Genomic DNA, 27,713 nt, shown 5'->3' with positions numbered 1-27,713 from the left:
CAGTCTGGCTTTGTGTTAATCAGATGTGTGACCCACCATTCACCATTAATCAATGACTGATTTTTGTCTGTGCCTTTTCTTAACGATCTACGCATTTGTGTGTGTCGTGAACTGCAGATTGGAGTGGCATTCTATGAGATGCTACAGGCTGTGGACCAGCACAGTCAACACCTGTCCTACATGGATCCTATCTGTGACTTCCTCTACCACATCAAGTACATGTTCACCGGGGACAGCGTCAAAGACCAGGTTCGAGAAATACTCAGGGTTAATGTTCTTCGCCACTCTGGTGTTCAGATGAAGGGATTGAAATAGTCTGTAATGCGCACCACTGCAGCGCTTAAGTCAGTCCGCTGTGTGTAGCTTACTTTAGCTGCCGCAAAGTTATTCAAAGCGTATACTTTATCACTCAGGGATGTAACTTTCCACTTCAATTTTTTTTCCCATGTAATGTTATTTAAGCCAAAATCGGACAACCCCATAGTAGAATAGTTCACCTATTTACCTAGTCAGCTTGTGTGTTCTATGCCAGATAAATATTCCTCTTGAGGCGCATTCAAGTTGCGAGGGCCATAGGAGGGAATCGTGTATTCTGGTAAGCAGTCGACGCACAGCAATTCTTTATGCAATCATGGGGAAACACTTTTGAAAGCAGTTTTGGCAAATATGTTTTGAAAGCAGTTTGACCTTTTTAAGAAAGGGTGGGCTCCCAGTTTTCCATTGGTGCCACGTTTATTTCTCTACTCCTTCCTTTGAGTGTGTGGCGTCGCTTACAAATGCAGTTTTTACAACCAGAGTCTAAAACATGGTTTAGGCGCAGCTGCGCTACAGAGCTCTTAAAGGTGCAGTGCCGTCTTAAAAGAACAATTACATACTTTGTAATAGAAACCTATTTTTCAAGTGAGTAATAATTCATAATGATTTATGCATTTATAATAAAATATTAATTATTAATAATAATAATAATAATAGCAACAATCAGGATGTTCTGTGGGATAAATGCAGATGGACATTCTTCAAGTGCCTTCAGAAATTATTCATACCCTTTGATTTATTCCACATTTTGTTGTGTTACAGCCTGAATTCAAAATGGATTCAATTGATGACAGAGAACATGTTTTTGAAATGTTTGCACATTCTTTTTAAAATTATTTTTAAAATTCTTCAAGCTCTGTCAAGTTGGTTGTTGTTCAAAAAGAGCCAAGTCTTGCCATAGATTTTCAAGGAGACATGAGTCAAACTGTAACTCCGCCACTCGGGAACATTCAATGTCGTCTTGGTAAGCAACTCCAGTGTATATTTGGCCTTGTGGTTCCTGCTGAAAGGTGAATTTGTCTCCCAGCGTCTGTCAGAAAGCAGACTGAACCAGGTTTTCCTCTGGAATTCTGCCTGTGCTCACCGCTATTCTGTTTCTTCTTCTTATTATTATTATTATCAAAAAAAGATAAAGTGTTGGATATGCTCCCAACAACGCTTTGTGTTCAGGACATAAAGTACAGTTCTTTGCCACATTTTTTTGCAGCTTTACTCTTAGTATCTTTTTGCAATCAGAAAGCATGTTTTGGAATATATTTTTATCTCTTTACCAATAGATGCCCTTCTTTGTGAGGCATTGGAAAACCGCCCTGGTCTTTGTGGTTGAAATTCACTGCTTGACTAAGGGGCCTTTACAGATAGTGTGTGGGGGTACAGAGATGAGGCTGTCATTAAAAAAATCATGTTAAGCATTATTATTGCACACGAGTCCATGCAGCGTATTATGCGACTGGTTAAGCACATTTGTAGTCCTGAACTTATATAGGCTTGCCATAACAAAGGGTTGAACTACTTATTGACTCAAGACATTTCAGCTTTTTGTTTTTTTTATGAATTTGTAAACATTTCCTAAAACATAATTCCACTTTGACATTATTGGGGTACTGTGTGTAGGCCAGTGACACAAAATCTCAATAATCTATTTTAAATTTGGGCTGTACCACAACAAAAAGTCAAGGGGTGTGAATACTTTCTGAAGGCACTACATTTTATAGTCACTATGCTTCATCAGTTGGGCTACAGGCGATAATGTTTATTGCTAATAGCACATCCTGATAATATAGACCATGCTTAGGCTATAAGATTGTTCCAATGTGTTAATATTTTTTACTGAATTATTACAAATATGTTACTGGGCCCATTTCTGGAGGTGGAAATTATATTTAAGATGGTGTCAGCAGCATTTTCTTTTCCTGTCCTTTTAAAAGGTCTCCAGAACTGAGCTTCTCAGTCTTTCTACAATAAAGGACCCTGGACCCCATAAGCCATGCGGCTAGAATTGTTCAAATCGCAGTTTAATACATGTACAAAATGATCCTCTCTCCCTAAAAGCATGTTGGTCATGACTTTCTTACATGAAAAGGGGAGGTTAACTTGGCCCCAGACAATCGATCTGAGATTGACATAAGTTTCAGTTGTGGGATTTTTTGTTGTTGCTTTAGCCCCCAAATACTTTATGCCTTTCCTTGACCTCAATGTTTGCTCACTTGGTTTTCTGTCATGTCCTGCATTGGTATTCCTCCTCTCCTCCTCTAATTATATCAACACACCCTGAATTTGAAATTCTAATTAGTTTGTCCTCCAAACATTCCCACTCTTACTTTTGAAGTCACTTGCTGCACGTCCCACTTCATTTCAGGGTCTGAGGCTGAAGTTGGCTTCTCTCCTCAGTAGTAGTGCAGAAGAGAGTTGAATTCTTAGTTGAATTCTCCTCCCAGCTTATCCCTGGTCTCCCCTAGTGTTGTCTGATGGTGTGTGTGTTCCCAGGTGGAGAAAATCATCCTGACCCTGCGTCCGGCCATGAAGCTCCGTCTGCGGTTCATCACCCACACTAGCAAGATGGAGCCTGCAGCCGCCAGCGTTCCCCAGCCCTCCTCCTCTGTGTCCTCACCCGCCCCACAGAGCAACCCTGGCCCCTCCAACCTCCCCCTGTCTGGGGCCCAGTAAAACACACACACACCAAGGAAGGAGTCTGTCAGCCCCATGGCTGTGGTCCCACTGTCACCAGCTGGAGTATTGAGATGGACACACTCCACGAATGTTTAGGTCAGGGTCGAGACAGACAAGATGACCCTGAGAGTCTGGTCTCTTGAGGCTGACATTGCAACACCCCAGTGCTGTGGTGTGTTCCAAAGCTATAAACAGCCATTCAGTCCCGAAAAGCAACATAGAAGAAAACAGACATGAACTGTTACACAACAGACATTACCTTTTTTATAACCTTTAGCTTTGTAGTGCTTTTTATTGTTGAGTGTATTGGAAAAAGACAAGTGTTTCTGCAATCATTGGTCTGCTGGAGTATGTATATAAAAGGAGTTGGTGGCGGCTCATTCTGTTGTTGCTCTCCCTTTGTCATAACATGAGATGGTCCAGTGCCTTGCGACTCCCCACTTAATCATGAGAGGCGATTTATGTTGTGTTTTTCACACAAAGTAAAGAAACAATAAAAACGTCTTTAGTATTCTGTGTTGGTTTGTCGTCTTGTCTGATCCCCTGCTATTCTGCTCTGTCGAGAGGACCTGTATTCTGTCAGCTCAGGACCTCCGCCAGGTTTCTGAATGTTGTTATGGCTGCACAAACACTAAGGTCAGAACAGGGTCAACAACTCCCAACTCTTTAAACACAAACTGGACTGGAGCTGCGTACGGTGCTTAAAACACTATCTCTACATGGTGTGAAAACATGAGCATGGATTTTTAATGAGGACGGGTTGACAGGCTCAGAGCAGCGTTTCCTAACCCCCCCCCCCTTCACATTTGGTGGGTTTTTTTGCCCTAGCACTACACAGCTGATTCAAATAAGCAAAGCTTGATGAGTTTGTAATTTGAATCAGCTGTGTAGTGCAAGGGGAAGGGGCAGGACTGAGTTTGGGCACAGAGGACCCTCTAGAACTCCTCAAGCAGAATAAGAACCACTGAAGTGGATATGAATTAATTCTTATATTTGCCCTCTTGTGGATTCCCTTCTCTTGTCCTTAGTATTCTCCCTTACGAATATAAAACATACTGTATTGTTGTTAGAGGATGACTGCCAATGTTTTATTTATTTACCTGTTATGATAAGTGGCTAAATCAGAGTCCTTTAGTTATGTAATTTGTGTTATTATGCAAAGCACATGCCTTCACATCTCCCATAAATTCAAGTATAATTTGGCTGTAAAGGACTGAGTCAATCATGCCTTCAATATCAAATATTCCCTGCTGCCTTCAGTGCCAGCAGCTTTCAACAATTTTTCAGATATCAGCAGTAAATTAGGTGTTGCTGCTAAAGCAGTCTCTTAAGACATTACCAAGTTGTAGAGTAGTCTCTGGCAAACAGCATGACAGCACTAGTAGTCAGTGTGGGAATGGGTGATTTCACGTCGGCAGTGATGCAAGCCCTGTGCTAACTGGCAGTGGTGTAACGTAAAAATACTTGAAAGTACTACTTAAGTTGTTGTTTTTTGGGCTATCTGTACTTTAGTATTTCTATTTTTGACTACTTTTACTTTTTACTACATTCCTCAAGAAAATATTGTAGTTTTTACTCCATACATTTTCCCTGACAACCAAAAGCAGGACAGGAAAATTGTTAAATTCAAGAGAACACGTGGTCGTCCCTACTGCCTCTGGCCTGGTGGACTCCATAAACAATATTGCTAGAGGTATGATAGCAAATACCCCCCCATTTTTTCATCAAGCACATTTCTGAATTAGCGTCTCATTGCATGCGTACTGCACCAGAATTACAATTACTGTACATTATAAACTGGGTGGTTCGAGTCCTGAATGAGAATTGGCTGATGACAAAACTATTTTTACTGCTCTAATTACGTTGGTAACCAGTTTATAATAGTTAAGGCACCACGGGTGTTTGTGGTATATGGCCAATATACCATGGCTAAGGGCTGTATCCAGGCACTCCGTGTTGTGTCGTGCCGAGGAACAGCCCTTTGCTATGGTATATTGGTCATATACCACACCCCCTCGGGACTTAATGCTATTATAAACTGGTTACCAATGTAATTAGAGCAGTACAATGTTTTGTCATCAGCCAATCAGCATTCAGGGCTCGAACCACCCAGTTTATAATGTACAGTAATTTGAGTGTGCAGGCAATGACACGCTAATTCAGAAATGTGCCTGATGGAAAAACTGGGGCAGTGTATTTGCTGTCTAGCAATATTGTTGGTATAAATGTAGCTGAACATATACGTTAGAATTTTTTCTCTCCCATCTATTCATTTTTTTCACTGGAGAATTACATTAGCCGAGACCATGTGGACTTTTCAGACTGGAAGGGCCAGAGAGGTGATTCTATTTGACAGTTGGGCTGCTGCTCAGCTCCAGACATTGGGGCAGCTGTGTCTTCATCTGTCATAGATTTAGGAAATGTGGGAAATTGACTCAATAACACTTGAAATGAATCAAGTAGTTGCTGAAGCTCAGTAAGATGAATCTGCTGGGTGACATTGATAGGAGGTATTCTCAGTTTGATAAAATACAATGCAGAAATACATGGTAAAGGCAACACAGGCCGTGGATCAAATAGAATGAGAATAGATTATGTTTGGTTCAGATTTCTACTTTATGGGTTTATGTAAAGAGTTTCACTAATCTAATAAAGAATTACACAAAGGCTTCCAGTAGCAGTCCTTACTCTCCGACACAACAGGGTCTCCAGAACAAATCTATTACTTTACAGAGAGTCATGACTTTGTTACTGTGGAGAGACAGGGCCATGTCTTCATCTCCCACTGACATTTTTGAGAAACCCACCTCACCTCTACTTCCTGTTAACAGTCCCAAGGACCTGTAATCTGTGGTCTGCTGATGATGCGGTTGCCATGGTCACTTTGACCAGCCAGACCTCTCAGACCAGACCAGAGATAGCATGTGACTCCAGGGGACCTGGGGGAGTGGGCAGGGGAAAGGCAAAGATAGGGATGGAGGGGGTGTGGACTGTCTTTGTAAGGCGCTTTGCTGATTCCTGTGTCCAGAGGATCAGGCCCTCTCAGTAGGGTTGCATGGCCGCTACATTAAGCATGATTGATTTCAGTAATCCCTGGCTCAAGTCGAGACATTCCATTAAAACAAATGATGCTCCTTGTACAAGGGTTGAACCTTTCTGCTCTGTTGAAGGGAACAGGCTGAACATATAGGAGAGTTATTTAAAAATGTTGAATCCAAAATGCAATACGATCATTTGCTTTTCTGGAAATGCATGCTGTCTGATGTTTGATTGTAGGTTGCACTGTAATTGCTGCTATTCCACCCACCCATTCAGTTTCTGTTAACAGCTACATTATTTCCCTTGCGATATGCCACTTTTATTCTCTCAAGTGGGTTTATTTGTTAGCTGCTCTGAAAATGCCATGCGTTCTCAGTCCTTGATGTTCTCCCAGCAGGATACAACAAGCCCTCTCTCGAAATGCCACACTCACTGGTCTAAGAATGAATTATACAGACCTGTTATACAGGTAATCTGCTCAGACGGTCAGGTGGGGCATCTGTGACAGACTGACTTGCCTGTCTCTTCCCAGCCCCCCAGAACGTCCACCCCAGCTTCCCTGTCTCTCAGTCCCTCGGCCTCTCTGTTCCTCCAACCCCTCAGCCCCCAGGCTTCCTCATCCTCTGTGCCTAGCGTTCTGCCCCTGGGACTCCTAATGAAGAGTAATCAAGCCAGAGCTGTCATTAAGACTGAAGAGACAGACAGCCCTGCTCGTGATGACAGGGGAGCAGCCATGAACTATGTGACAAGGAAAACCTCAGCACCACAGTCATGAATGGCACAAGTCAATGAGCTTTTTTTTCCCGACCATACCAATCTCGCTGAATGTAATAGGCGCATGCATTTAACAAGTTGACTTGATACAGATAATTGATATGCAGTCGCTACTTGGAATAGAGTCTAGACTTGATTCAATTATTAAGCCTCTGCGAGAGAGGCACAGTTGTCACGTTTTAAACTGATGTCTTATAATCTCCCCTGATGACATTACAATTGCCGAAAGAGACACACCTGATGTGAACAATTGAATTTTTTTGGACAGACTGAGATGAATAGTGTCTGAGCGCGTGATGTCACAAGATTCTGCTCTCTGAGGCTACAGTGTGTCTCAGTGATTCAGGGGTGCCTGCCTCGTCGTTGCACATTAGTCGGTCGTCTCAGATTGCTGTTCCTGTGTTACCTGGCAACGTAAATGTAGACTGCACCCTGAGAAGCCAGATTCTGCCTTTGTCAGAGACTTCATGCCCTCACAATTCAACAGTAACTATATTTCCATTTTAGGATCATGTAAGTTCATGAAAGTTCACACACTGAGTCGTAGTTGTATACATTTTTATGATGGTCTTAAAAGTAGCCTTAAGTAGCCTTTTGCATCAAAGCAGGGACCGAGAGACTGAAAAACAGCTTCTATCTCAAGGCCATCAGACTGTTAAACAGCCACCACTAACATTGAGTGGCTGCTGCCAGCACACTGACTCAACTCCAGCCACTTTAATAATGGGAATTGATGGAAATTGATGTAAAATATATCACTAGCCACTTTAAACAATGCTACTTAATATAATGTTTACATACCCTACATTACTCATCTCATATGTATATGTATATACTGTACTCTATATCATCTACTGCATCTTGCCTATGCCGTTCTGTACCATCACTCATTCATATATCTTTATGTACATATTCTTTATCCCTTTACACTTGTGTGTATAAGGTAGTAGTTTTGGAATTGTTAGGTTAGATTACTCGTTGGTTATTACTGCATTGTCGCAACTAGAAGCACAAGCATTTCGCTACACTCGCATTAACATCTGCTAACCATGTGTATGTGACAACTACATTTGATTTGATTTGATTTTACACTGTCGCAACCTCAAGGTTTCATGATCATCTCTGTCTCAGAAAAAAAAAGAGCTGCGTCGATTTGTATTCTGTCTGAATAGCTTTAGCCATAATGACCGAGCCGTCGACCTGATTCCATCTCCCTGCCTGCCCTTGTGACTGTACTGTATAAACACTTAGGGAGTAGGAACTGCATACCTATTAAAGCAAACCCACAACTCATTCACTTTTGCCTCTTTTTGATAATGTGAACTGAGGTTACCAATTTCTACTTAACCTGATGGAACATTTGCCTCTCCCCAGGAACAGATTTGCCTTCCCCGCCATCCAGTGCCTGGATACAGTTCGCTATTTTATTGAGAAAGGTGAATACTTATCTAATCAAGATATAGTAGTGTTTTATTTTTCATTCATTTGTAATAAACGTAAGAATTGTAACATTACTGAGTATTTTGTGTAGATCGTTGATCAAAAATGAAGTAGAGCCAGTTCAGAAACTAAACCCAAATGCCCCGCCTCAGGCAGAAGCATCAGCTGAGATGGCATCAATTAGAGGCTAATATCAATCACGCCTACCTTATTTGGTGGTCTATTTAAGCTGAGTGGGTCTGCTCACTCATCCTGCTGCCTCTTGCTGCTACTATGCGCTGAGTTCTTGCTTCAACCACCACCTGTAGGAGCAGAGCCTATAGCGCCAAGACTTGCATTATTCATTGCTCTATTAATGGTTAAACATACTGTATTTCCCCATGGCATTTTCTTTCTAAAATGACAGTTAAATCCATTTTTATCCTACTTTTGTAACTCAACAAAATGTGCAAAAAGTCAAGGGGTGTGAATACTTTCTGAAGGCACTGTAAATCCATCCACATATGTCTTTGGCCTCTAGTCAACTCCAGTCATGTGCAGTTGAATAGGAAACTGCATATTTATGCCTACATCCTTAGTGCTCTATTTTCTCACCGCCAGCCAGGGTTTCCATGGTAACGGGGTGCATGGGGGGGATCGGTGTCTACCTGTTGTTTGTCTGTCTATCATTGCCCCTCCCCCCCGCCCGCCTAATCTGCCCCTACCGTGTGTCTTGTTAAACTGCCTCATTCGCTTTTCATTACTTCTGCTACAAGCACTCACATCAGCCTCCTGAGGACGAGAAGGAGACAGACGAGACCCCTCGCGCCAACCACAGGCTTCTTCAGTCCAGCGACAAGAGCCTTTATCTCTCCCAGCCTCCCTCACTCTCTCCCCAAAGAGCAGCCTTGGCCTGGAGATGTGGGCTGCTGTCCAGAGATAGTGTTTTGGGAGAATGTGTATTTGTCCACGTGTGAGTGCTTGTGTGTGTCGAAGAGAGAAAGATAAGAGAGAGCGAGATAATGCAGTATCTCATGAACGACAACATAGTTCAATCCACAGCGGGGACAGTGTAATGTGGACAAGAGATAGAAACAAAGCCAGAGCAAACCGAGTTCATGCCTTCAGAATGGTCACACCAAAGTCGGACGGTCAAAGCTACCTGGACACAAAGCAGTGTTACAGGGATTCAATAGACATGCCCCACCGGGCACACCACGTCAATTCAACGTGGTTAAGTTGGTAATAATTGGTTGAGATGTTGATCAATGACATGAACCTATATTCACCCACTCAAAAAGACAGCAAAAAGTTTGTGATAGCTGGATTTCCAATGTGTTATCACTATCAGATCACGTCTCTCTGTTCCTTCAAGCAGTAACTCAAGAGGAAGCCACCAACACAATGAGGCCTGGACAAAGGAGACAGACTCAATGCTGCAGGAATTTTGAGAATACTGATTGCATTATGTTCAAAGAATCATCCACCCAGGACTCCTCCATCGACAAATATATATCGTCAGTCAGGCTTCATTTGGAAATGTGTTGATTTTATACCCACAATAACAATCCGAACAAAGCCCAACCAAAAACCCTGGATGAACAGATATCCATACCATGCTGATAGGCCTTACTGCAGTATTTCATGTCAGCAGAGCGAATCCCGATGACTCGGTGGCACAACAGCTGGCGGGCATCATCAAAGCTGTCATCGAGGCAAAGGGTGTCTACTTTGAAGAATCTCAAATATATTTTGATTTGTTTGATTTGAACACTTTCTTGGTTACTAAATGATTCCATATGTGTTATTTCATAGTTTTGATGTCTTCGCTATTATTCTACAATGTCAAAAATAGTACAAAAATTAAGAAAAACCCTTGAATGAGTGTCTCCAAACATTTGACTGGTACAGGATATATCATTTATATTCAGATCCCCATTATCAATCAAATGCATTTATAAAGCCAATTTTACATCAGCCGATGTCACAAAGTGCTATACAGAAACCCAGCCTAAAACCCCAAACTGCAAGCAATGCATATGTAGGATAAACTCCCTAGAAAATCATGAACCTAGGAAGAAACCTTGAGAGGAACGAGGCTCTGAGGGGTGGCCAGTCCTCTTCTCGCTGTGCCGGGTGGAGATTAGAACAGTACATGGCCAAGATGTTCAAACGTTCATAGATGACCAGCTGGGTCAAATAATAATAATAATCACAGTGGTTGTAGAGGGTGCAACAGGTTAGCACCTCAGGAGGAAATGTCAGTTGGCTTTTCATGGCCGCGCATTCAGAGTTCGAGACAGCAGGTGCAGTAGAGAGAGAGTTGAAAACACCAGGTCCGTGACAAGGTCTTATTCTCCTCAATTAGGTTGGAAAAATAGGATGATCAAGCAGCAGTGAGGGCTCTTCGATATTACACTGTACTGTCTTCCCAGGCTAGTCGGAAGACTTCCAGTTTGGTGGAGCGTCATTTCCGTCCCAATTTTCTGGAAGCTTGCTTCTGTTAGGCGGAACGACACAGGGGAACCCAAGAGCAGACCCAGGTGAGGAAACAGGGATGAATGAACCAAGATATTTAGTGTAACACAGGGAGATATGGAGTGCAGATCCGGGGAAGCTCGGATGAGTTGTAGAAACTGAGGTTGGAGTGAGCTGGGTAGAACCGGGTAAACAGGTCCGTAGGGGAATCCAAGGTAGTGGTGGTGAGCTAAATCCAGAACAGGGTAGTAGGGTGGTGAGATGTGGAACGGGAGACAGAGATAGAGCGGTAAACTGCAATGAGAGGATAAACAGTGTCAGGCAGAGTATAAGGATCTTGAATACTCATAAATAGCTAGAACCATGAACTGACTGAGCAGAGATTAGGATCTGGCAGAGTGGAAGTGGCAGGACTGAGTATTTGTAGAGGTCTTGATTATGGAACGAGTTGCAGCTGGTAGGGTTCTGCTCTGACTCCAGCACACCTCTCTCCAACCACACAATCACACAGAGAGGGCGAGGGAGAGAGGGAGTGTACTGTGGGAGTAACTGCAGGTCAAGAAGGCACCGGATGAACACAAGAGGGTGAAGCGGGAGCAGATGTGACAGCTTCAGGGTTTGGGCATTTTCTGTATACCAGGGAGCTAGTTTCTTGTGACAAATGTTTTTTGTTTTTCAGGGGTGTGAATGCATCTAGGGTATTATGCAAGGTTAAATTGAGCTCCTCGGTTAGGTGGGTAACTGATTTTTGTACTCCGATGTCGTTGGGTAGGTGGAGGGAGTCTGGAAGGGCATCTAAGAATCTTTGGGTTGTCCGAGAATTTATAGCATGACTTTTGATGATCCTTGGTTGGGGTCTAAGCAGATTATTTGTTGTGATTGCAAATGTAATAACATGGTGGTCCGATAGTCCAGGATTATGAAGAAAAACATTAAGATACACAATATTTATTCCACGGGACAAAACTAGGTCCAGGGTATGACTGTGGTAGTGAGTAGGTACGGAGACATGTTGGACAAAACCCACTGAGTCGATGATGGCTCTGAAAGCCTTTTGGAGTGGGTCTGTGGACTTTTACATGTGAATATTAAAGTCACCAAAAATGTGAATATTATCTGCCATGACTACAAGGTCTGATAGGAACTCAGTGAGGGAACTCAGTGGATATAAAAAGTGATTGAGAAGGCTGCATAGATTTCATGACTAGAAGATCAAAATACGAAAACTCAGTCATTCAATTTTTTTAATTTGCTATCGGAAGTGTTAGCAAAACCTCTGCATTTGCGGGATGCGCAAGATATATGGTCACTAGGAGATGAGAGGCCTCATTTAACACAGTAAATTCATCAGGCTTAAGCCATGTTTCAGTCAGGCCAATCACATCAAGATTATGATCAGTGGTTAGTTCATTGACTAGAACTGCCTTGGAAGTGAGGGATCTAACATTAAGTAGCCCTATTTTGAGATGTGAGATATCACAATCTCTTTCAATAATGACAGGAATGGAAGAGGTCTTTATTTCAATAAGATTGCTAAAGTGAACACCACCATGTTTAGTTTTGCCAAACCTAGATCAAAGCACAGACACCGTCTCAATGGGGATAGTTAAACTGACTACACTGACCATGATAGTGGCAGACTCCACTAAACTGGCAGGCTGGCTGACAGCCTGCTGCCTGGCCTGCACCCTATTTTTTTGTGCAGCTAGAGGAGTTAGAGCCCTGTTTATGTTGATAGACAAAGTGTAGAGCTGCCGCGTTCAAGGAGCGGGACTCTAATCCGGAGGCTTATAAAAAATCCCTCTATGCCTTCCGACGAACCATCAAACAGGCAAAGCGTCAATACAGGACTAAGATCAAATTGTACTACACCGGCATCCGACGCTCGTCGGATGTGGCAGGGCTTGCAAACTATTACGGACTACAAAGGGAAGCACAGCCGAGAGCTACCCAGTGACACGAGCATATCAGACGAAAGGAAATTAACAAAATAACTTCTGTGTTCGCTTTGAGGCAAGTAACACTGAAACATGCATGAGAGCATCAGCTTTCCCGGACGACTGTGTGATCATGCTCTCCGTAGCTGATGTAAGTAAGACCTTTAAACAGGTCAACATTCACAAGGCCGCAGGGCCAGACGGATTACCAGGACGTGTACTCAAGGCATGCGCTGACCAACTGGCAACCTCTCTCTGTCTGAGTCTGTAATACCAACATGTTTCAAGCAGACCACCATAGTCTCTGTGCCCAAGAACACTAAGGTAACCTGCCTAAATTACTAAATGACCCATAGCACTCATGTCTGTAGCCATGAAATGATTTGAAAGGCTGGCATGGCTCACATCAACACCATTATCCCAGAAACCCTAGACCCACTCAAATTCGCATACCGCACAAACAGATCCACAGATGATGCAATCTCTATTGCACTGCACACTGCCCTTTCACACCTGGACAAAAGGAACACCTATGTGAGAATGTTATTCATTGACTACACCTCAGTGTTCAACATCATAGTGCCCTCAAAGCTCATCAATAAGCTAAGGACCCTGTGACTAAACACCTCCCTCTGCAACTGCATCCTGGACTTCCTGACGGGCCGCCCCAGGTGGTAAGGGTAGCTAACAGCACATCCACAAAGCTGATCCTCAACATGGGGCCTGTGTGGCTCAGTCGGTAGAGCATGGCGCTTGCAACGCCAAGCGTGCGTGCTCAGTCCCCCTCCACCCATGTACTCCCTCTTTGGACAAAAGCTCATGACTGCACCCCTCCTGTACTCCCTCTTCACTCATGACTGCACGGGCAAGCACGACTCCAACACCATCATTAAGTTTACTGATGACACTGCAGTGGTAGGCCTGATCAGCGACAACGATGAGACAGCCTATAGGGAGGAGGTCAGAGACCTGCATGTGTGGTGCAAGGGCAACAACCTCTCCCTCAGCGTGATCAAGACAAAGGAGATTATTGTGGACTACAGGCAAAGGAGGACCGAGCACGCCCCAATTCAGGTTGAGAGCATCAAGTTCCTTGGCGTCCTCATCACCAACAAACTAACATGGTCCAAGCCCACCAAGACAGTCAAAAGAGAGCACGACAAAACCTATTTCCTCTCAGGAGACTGAAAATATTTGGCATTGGTCCTCAGATCCTCAAAAGGTTTTACAGTGAACCATTGAGAGAATCCTGACGGGTTGCATCACTGCCTGGTATGGCAACTGCTCGGACTCCGACTGCAAGGCACTACAGAGGGTAGTGCTGACGGCCCAGTACATCACCGGGGCCATGCTCCCTGCCATCCAGGACCTCTATACCAGGCGGTGTCAGAGGAAGACCCTAAAACTTGTCAAAGACTCCAGCCACCCAAGTTATAGACTGTTCTCTCTGCTACCGCACGGCAAGGGGGACCCGGAGCATCAAGTCTAGGCCCAAGAGGCTTCTGAACAGCTTTTACCCCCAAGCCATAAGACTCCTGAACAGCTAATCAAATGGCTATCCCCCTCTACGCTGCTGCTACTCTCTGTTATTATCTATGCATAGTCACTTTAATAACTCTACCTAAACTCAGCAAAAAAAGAAATGTCCTCTCACTGTCAACTGCCTTTATTTTCAGCAAACTTAACAAAACCATGATTCGTCAGTGAAGAGCACTTTTTGCCAGTCCTGTCTGGTCCAGCAACGGTGGGTTTGTGCCCATAGGCTACGTTGTTGCCGGTGATGTCTGGTGAGGACCTGCGGTACAACAGGCCTACAAGCCCACAGTCCAGCCTCTCTCAGCCTATTGAGGACAGTCTGAGCACTGATGGAGGGATTGTGCTTTCCTGGTGTAACTCGGGCAGTTGTTGTTGCCATCCTGTACCTGTCCCGCTGGTGTGATGTACCGACCCTGTGCAGGTGTTGTTACACGTGGTCTGCCACTGCGAGGACGATCGCCTGTCCGTCCTGTCTCCCTGTAATGCTGTCTTAGGTGTCTCACAGTACAAACATTGCAATTTATTGCACTGGCCACATCTGCAGTCCTCATGCCTCCTTGCAATATGCCTAAGGCACGTTCATGCAGATAAGCAGGGACCCTGGGCATCTTTCTTTTGGTGTTTTTCAGAGTAAGTAGAAAGGTCTCTTTAGTGTCCTAAATTTTCATAACTGTGACCTTAATTGCCTACCATCTGTAAGCTGTTAGTGTCTAAACAACCGTTCCACAGGTGCATGTCCATTAATTGTTTATGGTTCATTGAACAAGCATGGGAAACAGTGCTTAAACCCTTTACAATGAAAAATGAGTTATTTTGGATTTTTACGAATCATCTTTGCAAGACAGGGTCCTGAAAAATGTATGTTTCTTTTTTTTTCAGTTTACATGTACATATTACCTCAATTACCTCGACACCGGTGCCCCCGCACACTGACTCTGTACCGGTACTCCCTGTATATAGCCCCACTATTGTCATTTACTGCTGCTCTTTAATTATTTGTTATTCTTATCTCTTACATTTTTTTAACTGTGTTGTTGGTTAAGGGCTTGTACGTAAGCATTTCACTGTAAGACCTACACCTGTTGTATTCGGCACATGTGACAAACAAAATTATACGATTATACGATACGATGAGTCCGTCACTCCTCAGCAGGCCAGGTTTGGTTTTGTTTGTGGATGAGTCCCTGAAAGAGGGCCAATTATCTATAAATTATATATTTTGGGAGGGGCAGAAAACAGTTTTCAACAATCGATTGAGTTGTGAGACACTGCCTGTCAAGCTCATCACTCCCCCTAACAGAGACAATTAGCTGTTGAAGAAGCTGTTGAAGATGCTGTTGAAGAAGCTGTTGAAGATGCTGTTGAAGAAGCTGTTGAAGATACAGTAGCTATTCTTCCTGGGATCCACGCAAAACATAGAACATGACAAAATATACAACACTAATGGACAAGAACCGCAACACAAATTCAAACTAAGAACACAACGACCAAAAACCTACAGGACTACTTTAAAAAAATAACAACAACAAGAAAGAGAAACAAAGAAAAAGAAAGAAAATAAGAACACTATTCTCAAACATTAAAGTGCTTTGATATGTTGACACTCTAGGCTGTTGCAGTGTGAGCGTGTGTAGAGTTTAGAGTGTGTGTGTGTGTGTGTGTGTGTCTATGTGTCTCTTCACAGTCAGTATTGTTCCTTGATGTGTTGTTTTATCTGGGTTTTTTTAAATATTAATTTGTAGACTCAGCAGATCTTTTGCATTGTTCAGTAGTTGCTGTGGGAGGGTCAGAGTCTGTAGGGTGGAGGAAACGACTGATGGTGGAAAACAAGGTCCTGGGATTTCCTCTGTCGTTGTCTATAATGGCAGATTAGAAGGTGGAGCGGGCTGCTTTTAATGCTTTGCTTTTAAAGCCTGGTGGTCATTATACACCTGCAGGTGGACAGTTAGGCCAGTACTTCTCCACAGATGCTCTACCTTACGGTCATGTGTCTTCATGCTGCACAGCTTCTTTGTGAACCATGGGGAGGACCATTGGAAGGATACTTTGCGTGTTCTTTTCAGGGTCAAGGCTGTTTAAGGTGTTCCTTAGAGCGCCTAGGATAACACCATTGGAGAGGGTAGGACACAGAGAGGTGATCAGCTTAGAACACTATGTAGTAAAAGAGACAGTGTTTGTTGTAGATAAGTATCACAGTGAGGGGACTGGGAGACTTCATTTTATTAAAAGCCTTGCACTCAAATGATAAGCCAGCATGGACAAGCAACATTTTCAGTTCAAAACAGTCTTTGTGGAAAACAGAAAGACCACCAGCCTTGTCATTTTCCAGATAGTTATAACCAGGTGGAGCTGTTTCATTGAGTAGATAGAAATCACAATTTCCGGCAATTGTTACTGATTAAGTCTTGTAATAGTAGTCTTATTTGTTAGAGACTGTGCATCAAACAGTCTTAAAGGGGCCTCAGTGAGAGGTGGAACATGGACTTTTTTTAACTGGCTGAAGAGAGACTCTTTTGGCTTATGAATCGCTGTCCTCGATGTTTAAGCTTTTTCCATAGGATTCCAAGTTGAAGAAGACCTTTTTTGAGCTCATTAAACTTTTGTTGATAACCGAAAAGTCCAATTTCTTGTCCAATTTCAGGTAGAACAAATATTAGATCAAAATTATCAATACTTGACAGTAAGCAAGCCAAAACAAAAGGTTTTTCAAGAAAAATGCACAATAAAAAACACTTAAAACGAACAATTGTAATTAAAATAGCAGAGCAATCAGCCTAGGCTTTTCCTGGTTAAATAAAGGGACTGGGGGGCAGTATTGAGTAGCTTGGATGAATAAGGTGCCCAGAGTAAACTGCCTGCTACTCAGGCCCAGTTGCGAATATATGCATATCATTAGTATATTTGGATAGACAACACTCTGAAGTTTCTAAACCTGTTTGAATGATGTCTGTGAGTATAACAGAACACATATGGCAGGCAAAAATCTGAGAAAAAAATCAGACCAGGAAGTGGGAAGTCTGAGGTTTGTCGTTTTTCAAATCATTGCCTATCGAATATACAGTGTCTATGGGGTCATATTGCACTTCCTACAGCTTCCACTGGATGTCAACAGTCTTTAGAACGTTGTTTGAGGCTTCTACTGTGAAGTGGGGGCTAATGAGAGCTGAATGAGTCAGAGGTGGCATGAGCTGATCACGCACGCTCACGTGAGAGTTAGCTGCGTTCCATCGCATTTCTACAGACAAAGGAATTCTCCGGTTGAAACATTATTGAAGATTTATGATAAAAACATCCTAAAGATTGATTCTATACTTCGTTTGACATGTTTCTACGAACTGTAATATGACTTTTCGTCTGAACTTTTGCCTGGACTTGCCCCCGCGTCGTGATTTTGGATTGTGTACTAAACGCGTGAACAAAAAGGAGGTATTTGGACATAAATGATGGACTTTATCGAACAAATCAAGCATTTCTTGTGGAACTGGGATTCCTGGGAGTGCCTTCTGATGAAGATCATCAAAGGTAAGTGAATATTTATAATGCTATTTCTGACTTCTGTTGACTCCCCAACATGGCGGATATCTGTATGGCTTGTTTTGTTGTCTGAGCGCTGTACTCAGATTATTGCATGGTGTGCTTTTTCTGTAAAGGTTTTTTGAAATCTGACACAGCGATTACATTAAGGAGAAGTGGATCTAAAATTCCATGCATAACAGTTGTATCTTTTAGCAATGTTTATTATGAGTATTTCTGTAAATTGATGTGGCTCTCTGCAAAATCACCGGATGTTTTGGAACTATTGAACGTAACGCGCCAATGTAAACTCAGATTTTTGGATATAAATATGAACAAAACATACATGTATTGTGTAACATGAAGTTCTATGAGTGTCATCTGATGAAGATCATCAAAGGTTAGTGATTAATTATATCTCTAATTTCTGCTTTTTGTGACTCCTCTCTTTGGCTGGAAAAATGGCTGTGTTTTTCTGTGACTAGGTACTGACCTAACACAATCGTTTGGTGTGCTTTTGTCATAAAGCCTTTTTGAAATTATTGCTCACTGTGGCTGGATTTCCAACAAGTTTATCTTTAAAATGGTGTAAAATACTTGTATGTTTGAGGAATTTTAATTACGGGATTAATGTTGTTTTCAATTTGACGCCCTGCAATTTCACTGGCTGTTGGCAAGGTGGGACGCTACCGTCCCACATATCCCAGAGAGGGTTTAAATAAGTAATGGCGCAAACAATATGTTGGATTCACATCTTCATATCAACCAAAAATCTAAGTTAATGAATAGGACTAAATCAAAACAAATCTATCTTTTAAATGCATTTTCAGTAAAGTTTGATTTGATTTAGTCCTATTCTTTAACAGGGGGGTACCGGTACAGAGTCAATGTGTGTGGGCACTGTTTAGTTGAGGTAATATGTACATGTGGGAACAGTTATTAAAGTGACTACGCATAGACGATAACAACAAAGAGTAGCAGCAGTGTAAAAGGGGGGCAATCCAAATAGTCAGGGTAGCCATTTGATTAGATGTTCAGGAGTCTTATGGCTTAGGGGTAAAAGCTGTTTAGAAGCCTCTTGGACCTAGACTTGACACTCCGGTACTGCTTGCCGTGCGGTAGCAGGGAGAACAGTCTATGACTAGGGTGGCTGGAGTCTTTGACAATTTTTAGGGTCTTCCTCTGACACCGCCTGGCATAGAGGTCCTGGATGAGGCTGAGCAGTTGCCATACCAGGCAGTGATGCAACCAGCAGGATGCTCTCGATGGTGCAGCTGTAGAACCTTTTGAGGATCTGAGGACCAATGCCAAATCTTTTCAGTCTCCTGAGGGGAAATACGTTTTGTAGTGCCCTCTTCACGACTCTCTTGGTATGCTTGGACCATGTTAGTGTGTTGGTGGTGTGGACACCAAGGAACTTGATGCTCTCAACCTGCTCCACTGCGGCTTCGTCGATGAGAATTGGGGCGTGCTCGGTCCTCTTTTTCCTGTAGTCCACAATCATCTCCTTTGTCTAGATCACGTTGAGGGAGAGGTTGTTGTCCTGGCATTCATTTGTAGACAAACTGGAATTAAAGACAAACACAATTCAATATCACTAAACATACTTACATTTTAAATCAACCAGAGCTTGAAACCCTATTCTTATTCTATTGTAAAAAAAATCTGGGTTGAATTGAAACAATAGCTGTTGATGAATTTGCAAATGCTATATAGGCCTAAATAGCATCATTGATGTTACTGTATATGAGTGGTCACTTTTCATTTTCTCTGTTAAACCTACCCTTTGGAATGACTCCGATAGCAAGTAAATAGATTTATTTTGTTTTTAGGTGGAGATTTGTCAACAATCATTCTCACGATAGCTATTTTCTGATAGTGTATATACTGTAATGTTGAAGATCTGACATTGTTTTAAAGGTACAAATTCAACATATTTTATACAAGGTTTTTCTATGTTGAAATGAGGTTACCATGATGACATAATCCTGTGGTTGAAATTTCAACTTTAAAACAACAGTTTACGTCTAACTTTTTTCAATTCCAATATATTTTCTACGTAGATTCCATGTCGCAATAAGTTGACAAATTATGCTAATTCAACCAGTTTGTGCTCAGTGTGGCAGTTTAATTCAATTCAATAGATCTTTATTGTTCCCGAAATACAATTCTTGATATTTCTACCCATTGTAAATAAAGGTTAAATACTGGCAGGTGCAGTTATATCAGGCAGGCACACTGTAGTATAATGAGGCATGTAGGCTGAATAACATTATGATTATGACATGGTGGATCTGTTGAAGAAATACTCCTCCAACTCATACACAGTGTGGCATCCATCATTGCTACCGGGACCACAGTAATTGTTGATGTAATATAGGCTTAATTTTTTCACAATTGAATAGACATCAGGTAATTAGGCGGGCCAGCCACTCGGGAAGGTCTGGAGAGTTGGTAAGGGAATTAAATTGAGGTTGAGAGGAGTTTTGGGGGAGCGTTCGAGATGACAAACCCTCATTTCGGTCATCACACTTGATGAATAGAGCCCAGTCCACCCACACACATCTTATCAAGACAGAGAGGCAGCGAAGGCAAGGCTGTTGGAAAGGCACTTGCACCTCTCATGGACAAAACAGAACAGTCCTGGGGAAATAGGTGGATCCGGGATCCGTGTGCTTGATTCCAACTGAAGGTTGCTTTTTCTTACATTGAATGTGATGCTTTTCCAGATGAACATAAATCCGTGCATCAGTGTATGGCTCTAAGCTTTCTGTTCATTGCAATCCCTCAGATTGGGTTTAGACATTGCCTCGGGGGGAAGCTGAAAACTTGGCCCTGTCTCCCACAATAACCAAGTCAAGACATTCTCTGCAGATGAAGACATTTTGTTCTGCCATTCTGGTTGTTTGGGAGAAAGTAAACTCTGCTACTTGGAGGCCCGAGCAAATCAAGACCAAGTCAAGACCGAGACTGCGAGGGGTGCGTGTGGGGTCCAAGACCGAGACCAGAAAAATGTCCACTTCAAGACCATGATTGTAATTGTGTCAAATCGCCACCATAATAAGAGTTGTTGTGTTGCTGTGTTCATATTTCAGAAGAATATATGGATGGTTTAGATCAAGGATGGGCAACAGTGATGGGGGGGGGGCACAAAACATCTGAACTCACCACCACAGTGGCTCGCGGGTCTGCGTACCCACATCCTTAACAGAGCCAACCCTAGCCTGTTGGTGGTCATAAGCCCAATTTTGTTGATGTTACGATTAAAGTAGGAAGCTCAGGTTTCAATTTTATTTTATTTATTTATTTAACCTTTATTTAACTAGGCAAGTCAGTTAAGAACAAATGATTACTTACAATGATGGCCTACCCCGACCAAACCCTAACCAAGAAGACGCTTGGCCAAATGTGCGCTGCCCTATGGGACTCCCAATCACGGCCGGTTGTGATACAGCCTGGAATTGTACCAGGGTCTGTAGTCACGCCTCTAGCACTGAGATGCATTAACTTAGACCGCTGCACCACTCTCAATAGGCAATAAGATATTTATGTGTCATGAAAGGAGTGTAGATATTTGTCCTGGCGAATCGGTTTTATAACGCTAACTGAATAGAAGCTGACAATTATGATATGTTCTTGGGAAGAAATGATGAGTCCTCACTGTCCGAGACCGAGTACATATATATCTGACACAGAGACAAGTCCAAGACAATGTGTGGTCGAGACCGGACTCGAGTACTACAACAATGCTTTATGTAATTATTTATTAGACAAGTAACCCCATCTTTGTATCATTAAAGTCTAAAGATAAATTATATTTTCATGAGCTTGATTAATCATGAACTAAAAGTTTATTTTATTTGTAAACCTACAGTGTCTTGCGTTTTTCCTATTTTGTTGCCTTACAACCTGGAATTAAAATGTAATTTTTGGGGGGTTTGTATCATTTGATTTACACAACATGCCTACCACTTTGAAGATGCAAAATATTTTTTATTGTGAAACAAACAAGAAATAAGACAAAAAAACTGAAAAAAACTGAAAAGTTAATACTTTGTAGAGCCACCTTTTGCAGCAATTACAGCTGCAAGTCTCTTGGGGTATGTCTCTATAAGCTTGGCACATCTAGTTACTGGGATTTTGCCCATTCTTCAAGGAAAAACTGCTCCAGCTCCTTCAAGTTGGATGGGTTTCGCTGGTGTACAGCAATCTTTAAATCATACCACAGATTATCAATTGGATCTGGGCTTTGACTAGGCCATTCCAAGACATTTAAATATTTCCTCTTACACCACTCGAGTGTTGCTTTAGCAGTATGCTTAGGGTCATTGTCCTGCCGGAAGGTGAACCTCCGTCCCAGTCTCAAATCTCTTGAAGACTGAAACAGGTTTCCTTCAAGAATTTCCCTGTATTTAGCGCCATCCATCATTACTTCAATTCTGACCAGTTTCCCAGTCCCTGCCGATGAAAAACATACCCACAGTGTGATGCTGCCACCACCATGCTTCACTGTGGGGATGATATTCTCGGGGTGATGAGAGGTGTTGGGTTTGCTCCAGACATAGTGCTTTCCTTGATGGCCTCAATTTTATTCTCATCTAACTAAAGTACCTACTTCCATATCTTTGGGGAGTCTCCCACATGCCTTTTGGCGAACACCAAATGTGTTTGGTAATTTTCTTCTTTAAGCAATGGCTTTTTTCTGGCCACTCTTCCGTAAAGCCCAGCTCTGTGGAGTGTACGGCTTAAAATGGTCCTATGGAAAGATACGCCAATCACCGCTGTGGAGCTTTGCAGCTCCTTCAGGGTAATCTTTGGTCTCTTTGTTGCCTCTGAGTAATGCCCTACTTGCCTGGTCTGTGAGTTTTGGTGGGCGGCCCTCTCTTGGCAGGTTTGTTTTGGTGCCATATTCTTTCCATTTTTTTAAAGAATGGATTTAATGGTGCTCTGTGGGATGTTCAAAGAATCAGGTATCTTTTAATAACCCAACCCTGATCTGTACTTCTTCACAACTTTGTCCCTGACCTGTTTGGAGAGCTCCATGGTCTTCATATTGCCCCTTGCTTAGTGGTGTTGCAGACTCTGAAGTGTATACAGGTGTATATATACTGAGATCATGTGACCGATCATGTGACACTTAGATTGCACATAGGTGCACTTCATTTAACTAATTGTCTAACTTCTGAAGGTAATTGGTTGCACAAGATCTTATTTATGGGCTTCATAGCAAAGGGGGTGAATACATATGCACGCACCACTTTTCAATGTTTTCTTTTTAAAGAAGTTATTTTTTGCATTTCACTTCACAAATTTTGACTATTTTTTGTATGTCTATTACATCAAATCCAATAAAAATCTATTTAAATTACAGGTTGTAATGCAACATAATAGCAAAAATGCCAAGGGGGGGGGGGTGAATACTGTATGTATCATCATGATGGTTTTGTGTCTCCGCAGAGCTTTAAGGATAAGTGTCTGAACTGTAATTTGGGAGGTAATGTCACGTGGATATCACAGCTCCTGCAGGAGTAGCACAATCCCACAGGAACAGCACTGATTCAAATGATAATGGCATAGGTTATAGGGTGCACTGAGCTATTGAATAGATACCGCTCCCACATTCACACCTACACACACAGTGAAACACCACACTATGCTCATCTGCAGCACACCATGCCTGGTAGATATCTGGCTGCCTGTGTTGTGTCACCCTGTTGGAGCGATGCTATGCTGTGGATTAGTTATGCTGTAGGATGATAAAAGACACATCTTTAGACGGTTTGACGAGGCATATGAGACACGTGCAAGTATTACTGTGCCTGCGGTGTGTCAGAGTAACACAGTGGAGGGAGGCAAGCTTGCTAGAGTCGTGTGGGCCTCAAATGCTCTCCTCAACATCATTATTCTTATGAGAACTAGAACAGCCTCCCTCCTCCACAACATCCCTCCTTTCATTATAATGTGGACGGCTGGACTCCAAGCTAACAATTCTAAGGAGAGAGAAAGTTTTTGTAATGTTATCCATAATGTTCCCCCAAGATGTTTGAGTGTCCACTTTTCCGTTAGTTTGGGGAACTTTCTGTGTATGTTAGCAAATAACCTCATGAGAACCTGTTATTATTGTCATTAGAGTTAGGGGAACATTCCCTAAATGTCAAACAGAACTTACCCAGAATGTGGTTGCCATGTTGTTTGAGACACGCTTCATGGGAATTTTGCAAGAACATTCCTGTGCCCAGTTTTCTGAAGGTTAGGAGAATATTCCATCAATGTCCCACCAAACACACAGAACATGATTGACATGTTCTCAGAATATAAGATATTAATGTTCTAGACACTTTTCATGGGAACGTTGCAGGAACATTTCTGTATATCAGTTGTCAGGATGTCACCTGATGGTCCCAAAGAAACATTCCCCCCTCCCCCGTAAATATTTTCCCTTACACATCACACCTTATTACTGAGGCCATCAAGGCCCTGATTGGTGAATCACTAATCCATTCACAGCTCTTTGTCTGTTGGCAAGGTTAGGGACACACAGTGCATTTAACATAGTGTTTTCAAATTACATATTTGACATGATTATGTTGTGCATGTTCAATTATACAGTAATTATTTTTCATTTTTAGGGCTTTCTGTATAGTGATCTGATGATGGTGGGGCTTTTTACCCTGTTTTAATGTTACTCCTGAATCACTATATAAAATAGTTTTTCTTGTACTTTTAATAGAGCTGAGATTTACTTCGAAGTGCATTCACCCTATTGCTTACACCTATACAGTTGGTTCCGATTTACACAAGTGGATAGGGGGAAGAGGTTAGGGTTTGCTTCTGGACAGGGCCTAATTATACTGGCCCTGTCCTGTGGTGGATGAGTGACTCAGGCATCCACCGTCAGAAAGAGCAGGCGGATCACCACCGCAGTGAGGCTCCCATGTCCCATCCTGGTGATTGCGTCTGGCTCTCCACCAGGAACCTCCGTTCCGCCTGCTCTGTAAGAAGCTGAGTCCCCGGTTTGTGGGGCCGCTCAAGGTCCCCTCACCATCTTCCATGTTTCTCTCCTCAGGCCGGTGGTTCCTGGTCCCCTGGCTGATGCAGTCCCACACGACACCCCTACGCCTCCCTTGGGCATTGAGGTGGAGCCCTGCCTATGCCGTTAGAACTCTCCTGGACTCCCGGCGTTGTGGGGGTCAACTCCAGTATCTGGTGGACTGGGAGGGGTATGGTCCAGAGGAGGGGTGCTGGGTTCCGTTGGACAACATTCTAGATCCAACATCATCCAATAATTCCCCCTTTGCCTCGCCCTCGGGGCCTTCCTCCTGCCTGGCGTCGTGCTCCTGGCCAGTCTTGTTCTGCGGCTGGAGCCCCGCGTCAGGGAGGGGTACATTCACATCTACTCTCACTCCCCCTCTATACAGCGCTCGACATCGCTGGTCTACTAATCACTGGTCCTGGCAACCCATCATTACGCACACCTGGCAACCCTCATTACGCACACTTGTGCCCCATCATGAAGCTCACCTGGACTCCATCACTACCCTGATTACTCCCCCTTTATCTAGCATCAATCTTCAGGCAATATTGGTTATGTTTCCTTGTCAGATGTTTCTCTTGTTTTGTATTGTTCTACCTTCATTATTATTAAACTCACTAACTGCACCTGCTTCCTGACACCTGGCGTTGACTTTACAGACGTTGATGGAATGAATATTCTCCTAACCCTCAGAAAACTGGGCACATCAATGTTCTTGCAATGTTCCCATGAAATATGTACAGAACATTAATTTAATATTCTGAAAACATGGCAACTATGTTCTGTATTTGTTTGATGTGACCTGGATGGAATATTGTCCTAACCCTTAAAAAACTGGACACGGGAATGTTCTTGCAACGTTCCCATGAAACGTGTCTAGAACAGTAATATTCAATATTCTGAGAAAATAGTAACCATGTTCTGGGTAGGTTCTGACATTAAGGGAATGGTCTCTTGGAAACAGTCATTGCACGTCACTGGGGCATTCCTATGAAAACTTTAGGTAAGGACCTAATGAGAGTCTTCAGGAAATGTTCTCTAGATCGTTTGTTGTTAATGAGAGAAAAAGGGCTGTGAGATCGTGCCGATAAACCAGGGGGAGAGTTTGCGGAGGGGCAGACCCAGAGGGGCAGATCCTTGGTGGATAGCCATACCTTCTGCCCAAGACGATACCAGGGAGCTGGAGCCTGATGGTGATCCGCTTGTTGTCGATACCTGGAGATGGTCTTGAGGAGGGCTGACCGGGCTCTCCTCCAGGTACAATGACAGCGGAGGACAAACATCTAGGCAGAAGGTATACCGACCTCCTCCTCCTGCTCCGGGAAGAGCAGGGGCTGATACCCCAGAGAACACTCAAATGGTGATAGGCACGTGGCAAAGCAGGGAAGGGTGTTGTGCATGTATTCCACCCACACCAGCTGCTGGCTCCAGGTGGTGGGGTTGGCAGAGATCAGGCAGCACAGGGTGGTCTCGATGTCCTGGTTGGCTCGCTCCGACTGACCGTTAGACTGGGGGTGGAAACAGGAGGACAGGCTGGCCGACGACCCAATGAGGGTGCAGAATACCTTCCAGAACCGGGACAAGAACTGAGGGCCGCAGTCCATGGATCCGGAAGACATGCTGCACCATGAGCTGGGCTGTCTCCTTGGCAGAGGGTAACTTGGGGAGAAGAATGAAGTAGGCGGCCTTGGAAAAGCGATCCACCATGGTCAGGATGTCAGTGTTGCCATCAGATGATGGGAGACCCGCGACAAAGTCCAGGGAGATGTGAGACCAGGGGCAATGAGGGACTGGCAAGGTTGGAGGCCAACAGGCATGACCAGATATTTGTAGTGGCCGCTGGTCGTGTTGAAGGCGGTCTTCCACTCGTCCCCCTCTCGTATCCGCACCAGGTGGTAGGCGTTACATAGATCCAGCTTGGAGAACACAGTGACCCCCTGGAGCGGCTCGAAGGCTGAGGAAATGATTGGTAGTGGATAACGGTTCTTTACAGTGATGTCATTGAGTCCCCGGTAGTCAATGCACGGGCCAGCAGGAGAGGAAGAGGGACGGATAAATCCAGTAGCTAGGGAGTCCCCAGTGTAGTGCTCCATAGCCTTGGTTTCAGGTCCAGACAGCGAGTACAGACGCACCCGGGGCGGCGTTGTGCTTGGGAGAAGGTCAATCCTGCAGTCATAGGGGCGGTGAGGCGGAAGGAAAGTGACCCGGGACTTGCTGAACACCTCCTGAAGATCCTGGTACTCCACGGGAATGGCGGAGAGATCCGGAACCTCCTCAGAGTACACAGGAAGAAGTCCCAGGGCAGGTTGCGCTGACTTCAGACAATGGACGTGGCAGAATGGACTCCAGCCCATGATGGCACCCGTCGACTAGTTGATGAGTGGGCTGTGTCGCTGGAGCCAGGAGAATCCCAAAACCACGGGGGTCTTGGGCGACTTGATAAGCAAGAACTGAATTGTCTCGCTGTGATTCCCTGACACACGTAGGTTGATGGGAGTGGTGTTATGGGTGACCCAACCTATAGAGCTCCCGTTCATCACTCTAACATCCACGGGAATGGAGAGGGGCTGAGTGGGGATGTTCAGCTCGGAAGCCAGTGTGGCGTCCAAAAAGCTCTCATCGGACCCAGAGTCAATGAGGACCTGGAGAGATTTGGACTGGTTTCCCCACAGCAGAATGACATGAAAAGGGGTGCGAGTAAGGGAAGCAGAAAAGTTCCCCATATGGCCCACCAGGATACTCGCTCCTACCGGTGAGCCTGGTCTTTTACCGGGCACGAGGACACAAAATGACCAAAAGACCCACAATACAGACAGCTCCTTGTGCTGTTCCGGTGTTGCCGGTCCACTGGCGACAGCCCAGCCCTGCCTAGTTGCATGGACTCGGGAAACAGTGCCTCGGCCCTCGTCGGTGACTCTCGAGGAAGGTCAGGAAATCTCGGGTGCTCTCGGCCACGGGACTTCCGGGATGACTCGGAGGCGAGATGGAATCCCTGGACG

The 27,713-nt window shown here is 43.7% G+C and overlaps 1 protein-coding gene across 2 annotated transcripts in view; it reads left to right on the top strand.

The window, feature by feature from the left end:
• med23 (mediator complex subunit 23) overlaps positions 1 to 3,496 on the top strand; it is a 30,540-nt gene extending 27,044 nt beyond the window's left edge. For both annotated transcript variants that reach the window (XM_064990921.1, XM_064990922.1), the window contains exons 28-29: positions 118 to 249; positions 2,803 to 3,496. In XM_064990921.1, the coding sequence (XP_064846993.1) occupies positions 118 to 249; positions 2,803 to 2,982 (312 nt within the window). In that variant the 3' untranslated portion in view covers positions 2,983 to 3,496. The remainder of the gene's footprint in view (positions 1 to 117; positions 250 to 2,802) is intronic.
• The last annotated feature ends 24,217 nt before the right edge of the window (positions 3,497 to 27,713 follow it).

The sequence above is a fragment of the Oncorhynchus masou genome, chromosome 16 (genome assembly GCF_036934945.1).
Source record: "Oncorhynchus masou masou isolate Uvic2021 chromosome 16, UVic_Omas_1.1, whole genome shotgun sequence".
Lineage (NCBI taxonomy): Eukaryota > Metazoa > Chordata > Actinopteri > Salmoniformes > Salmonidae > Oncorhynchus > Oncorhynchus masou.
The sequence above is the reverse complement of the archived record's forward strand: the minus strand, read 5'-3'. Positions and strand labels throughout refer to the sequence as shown.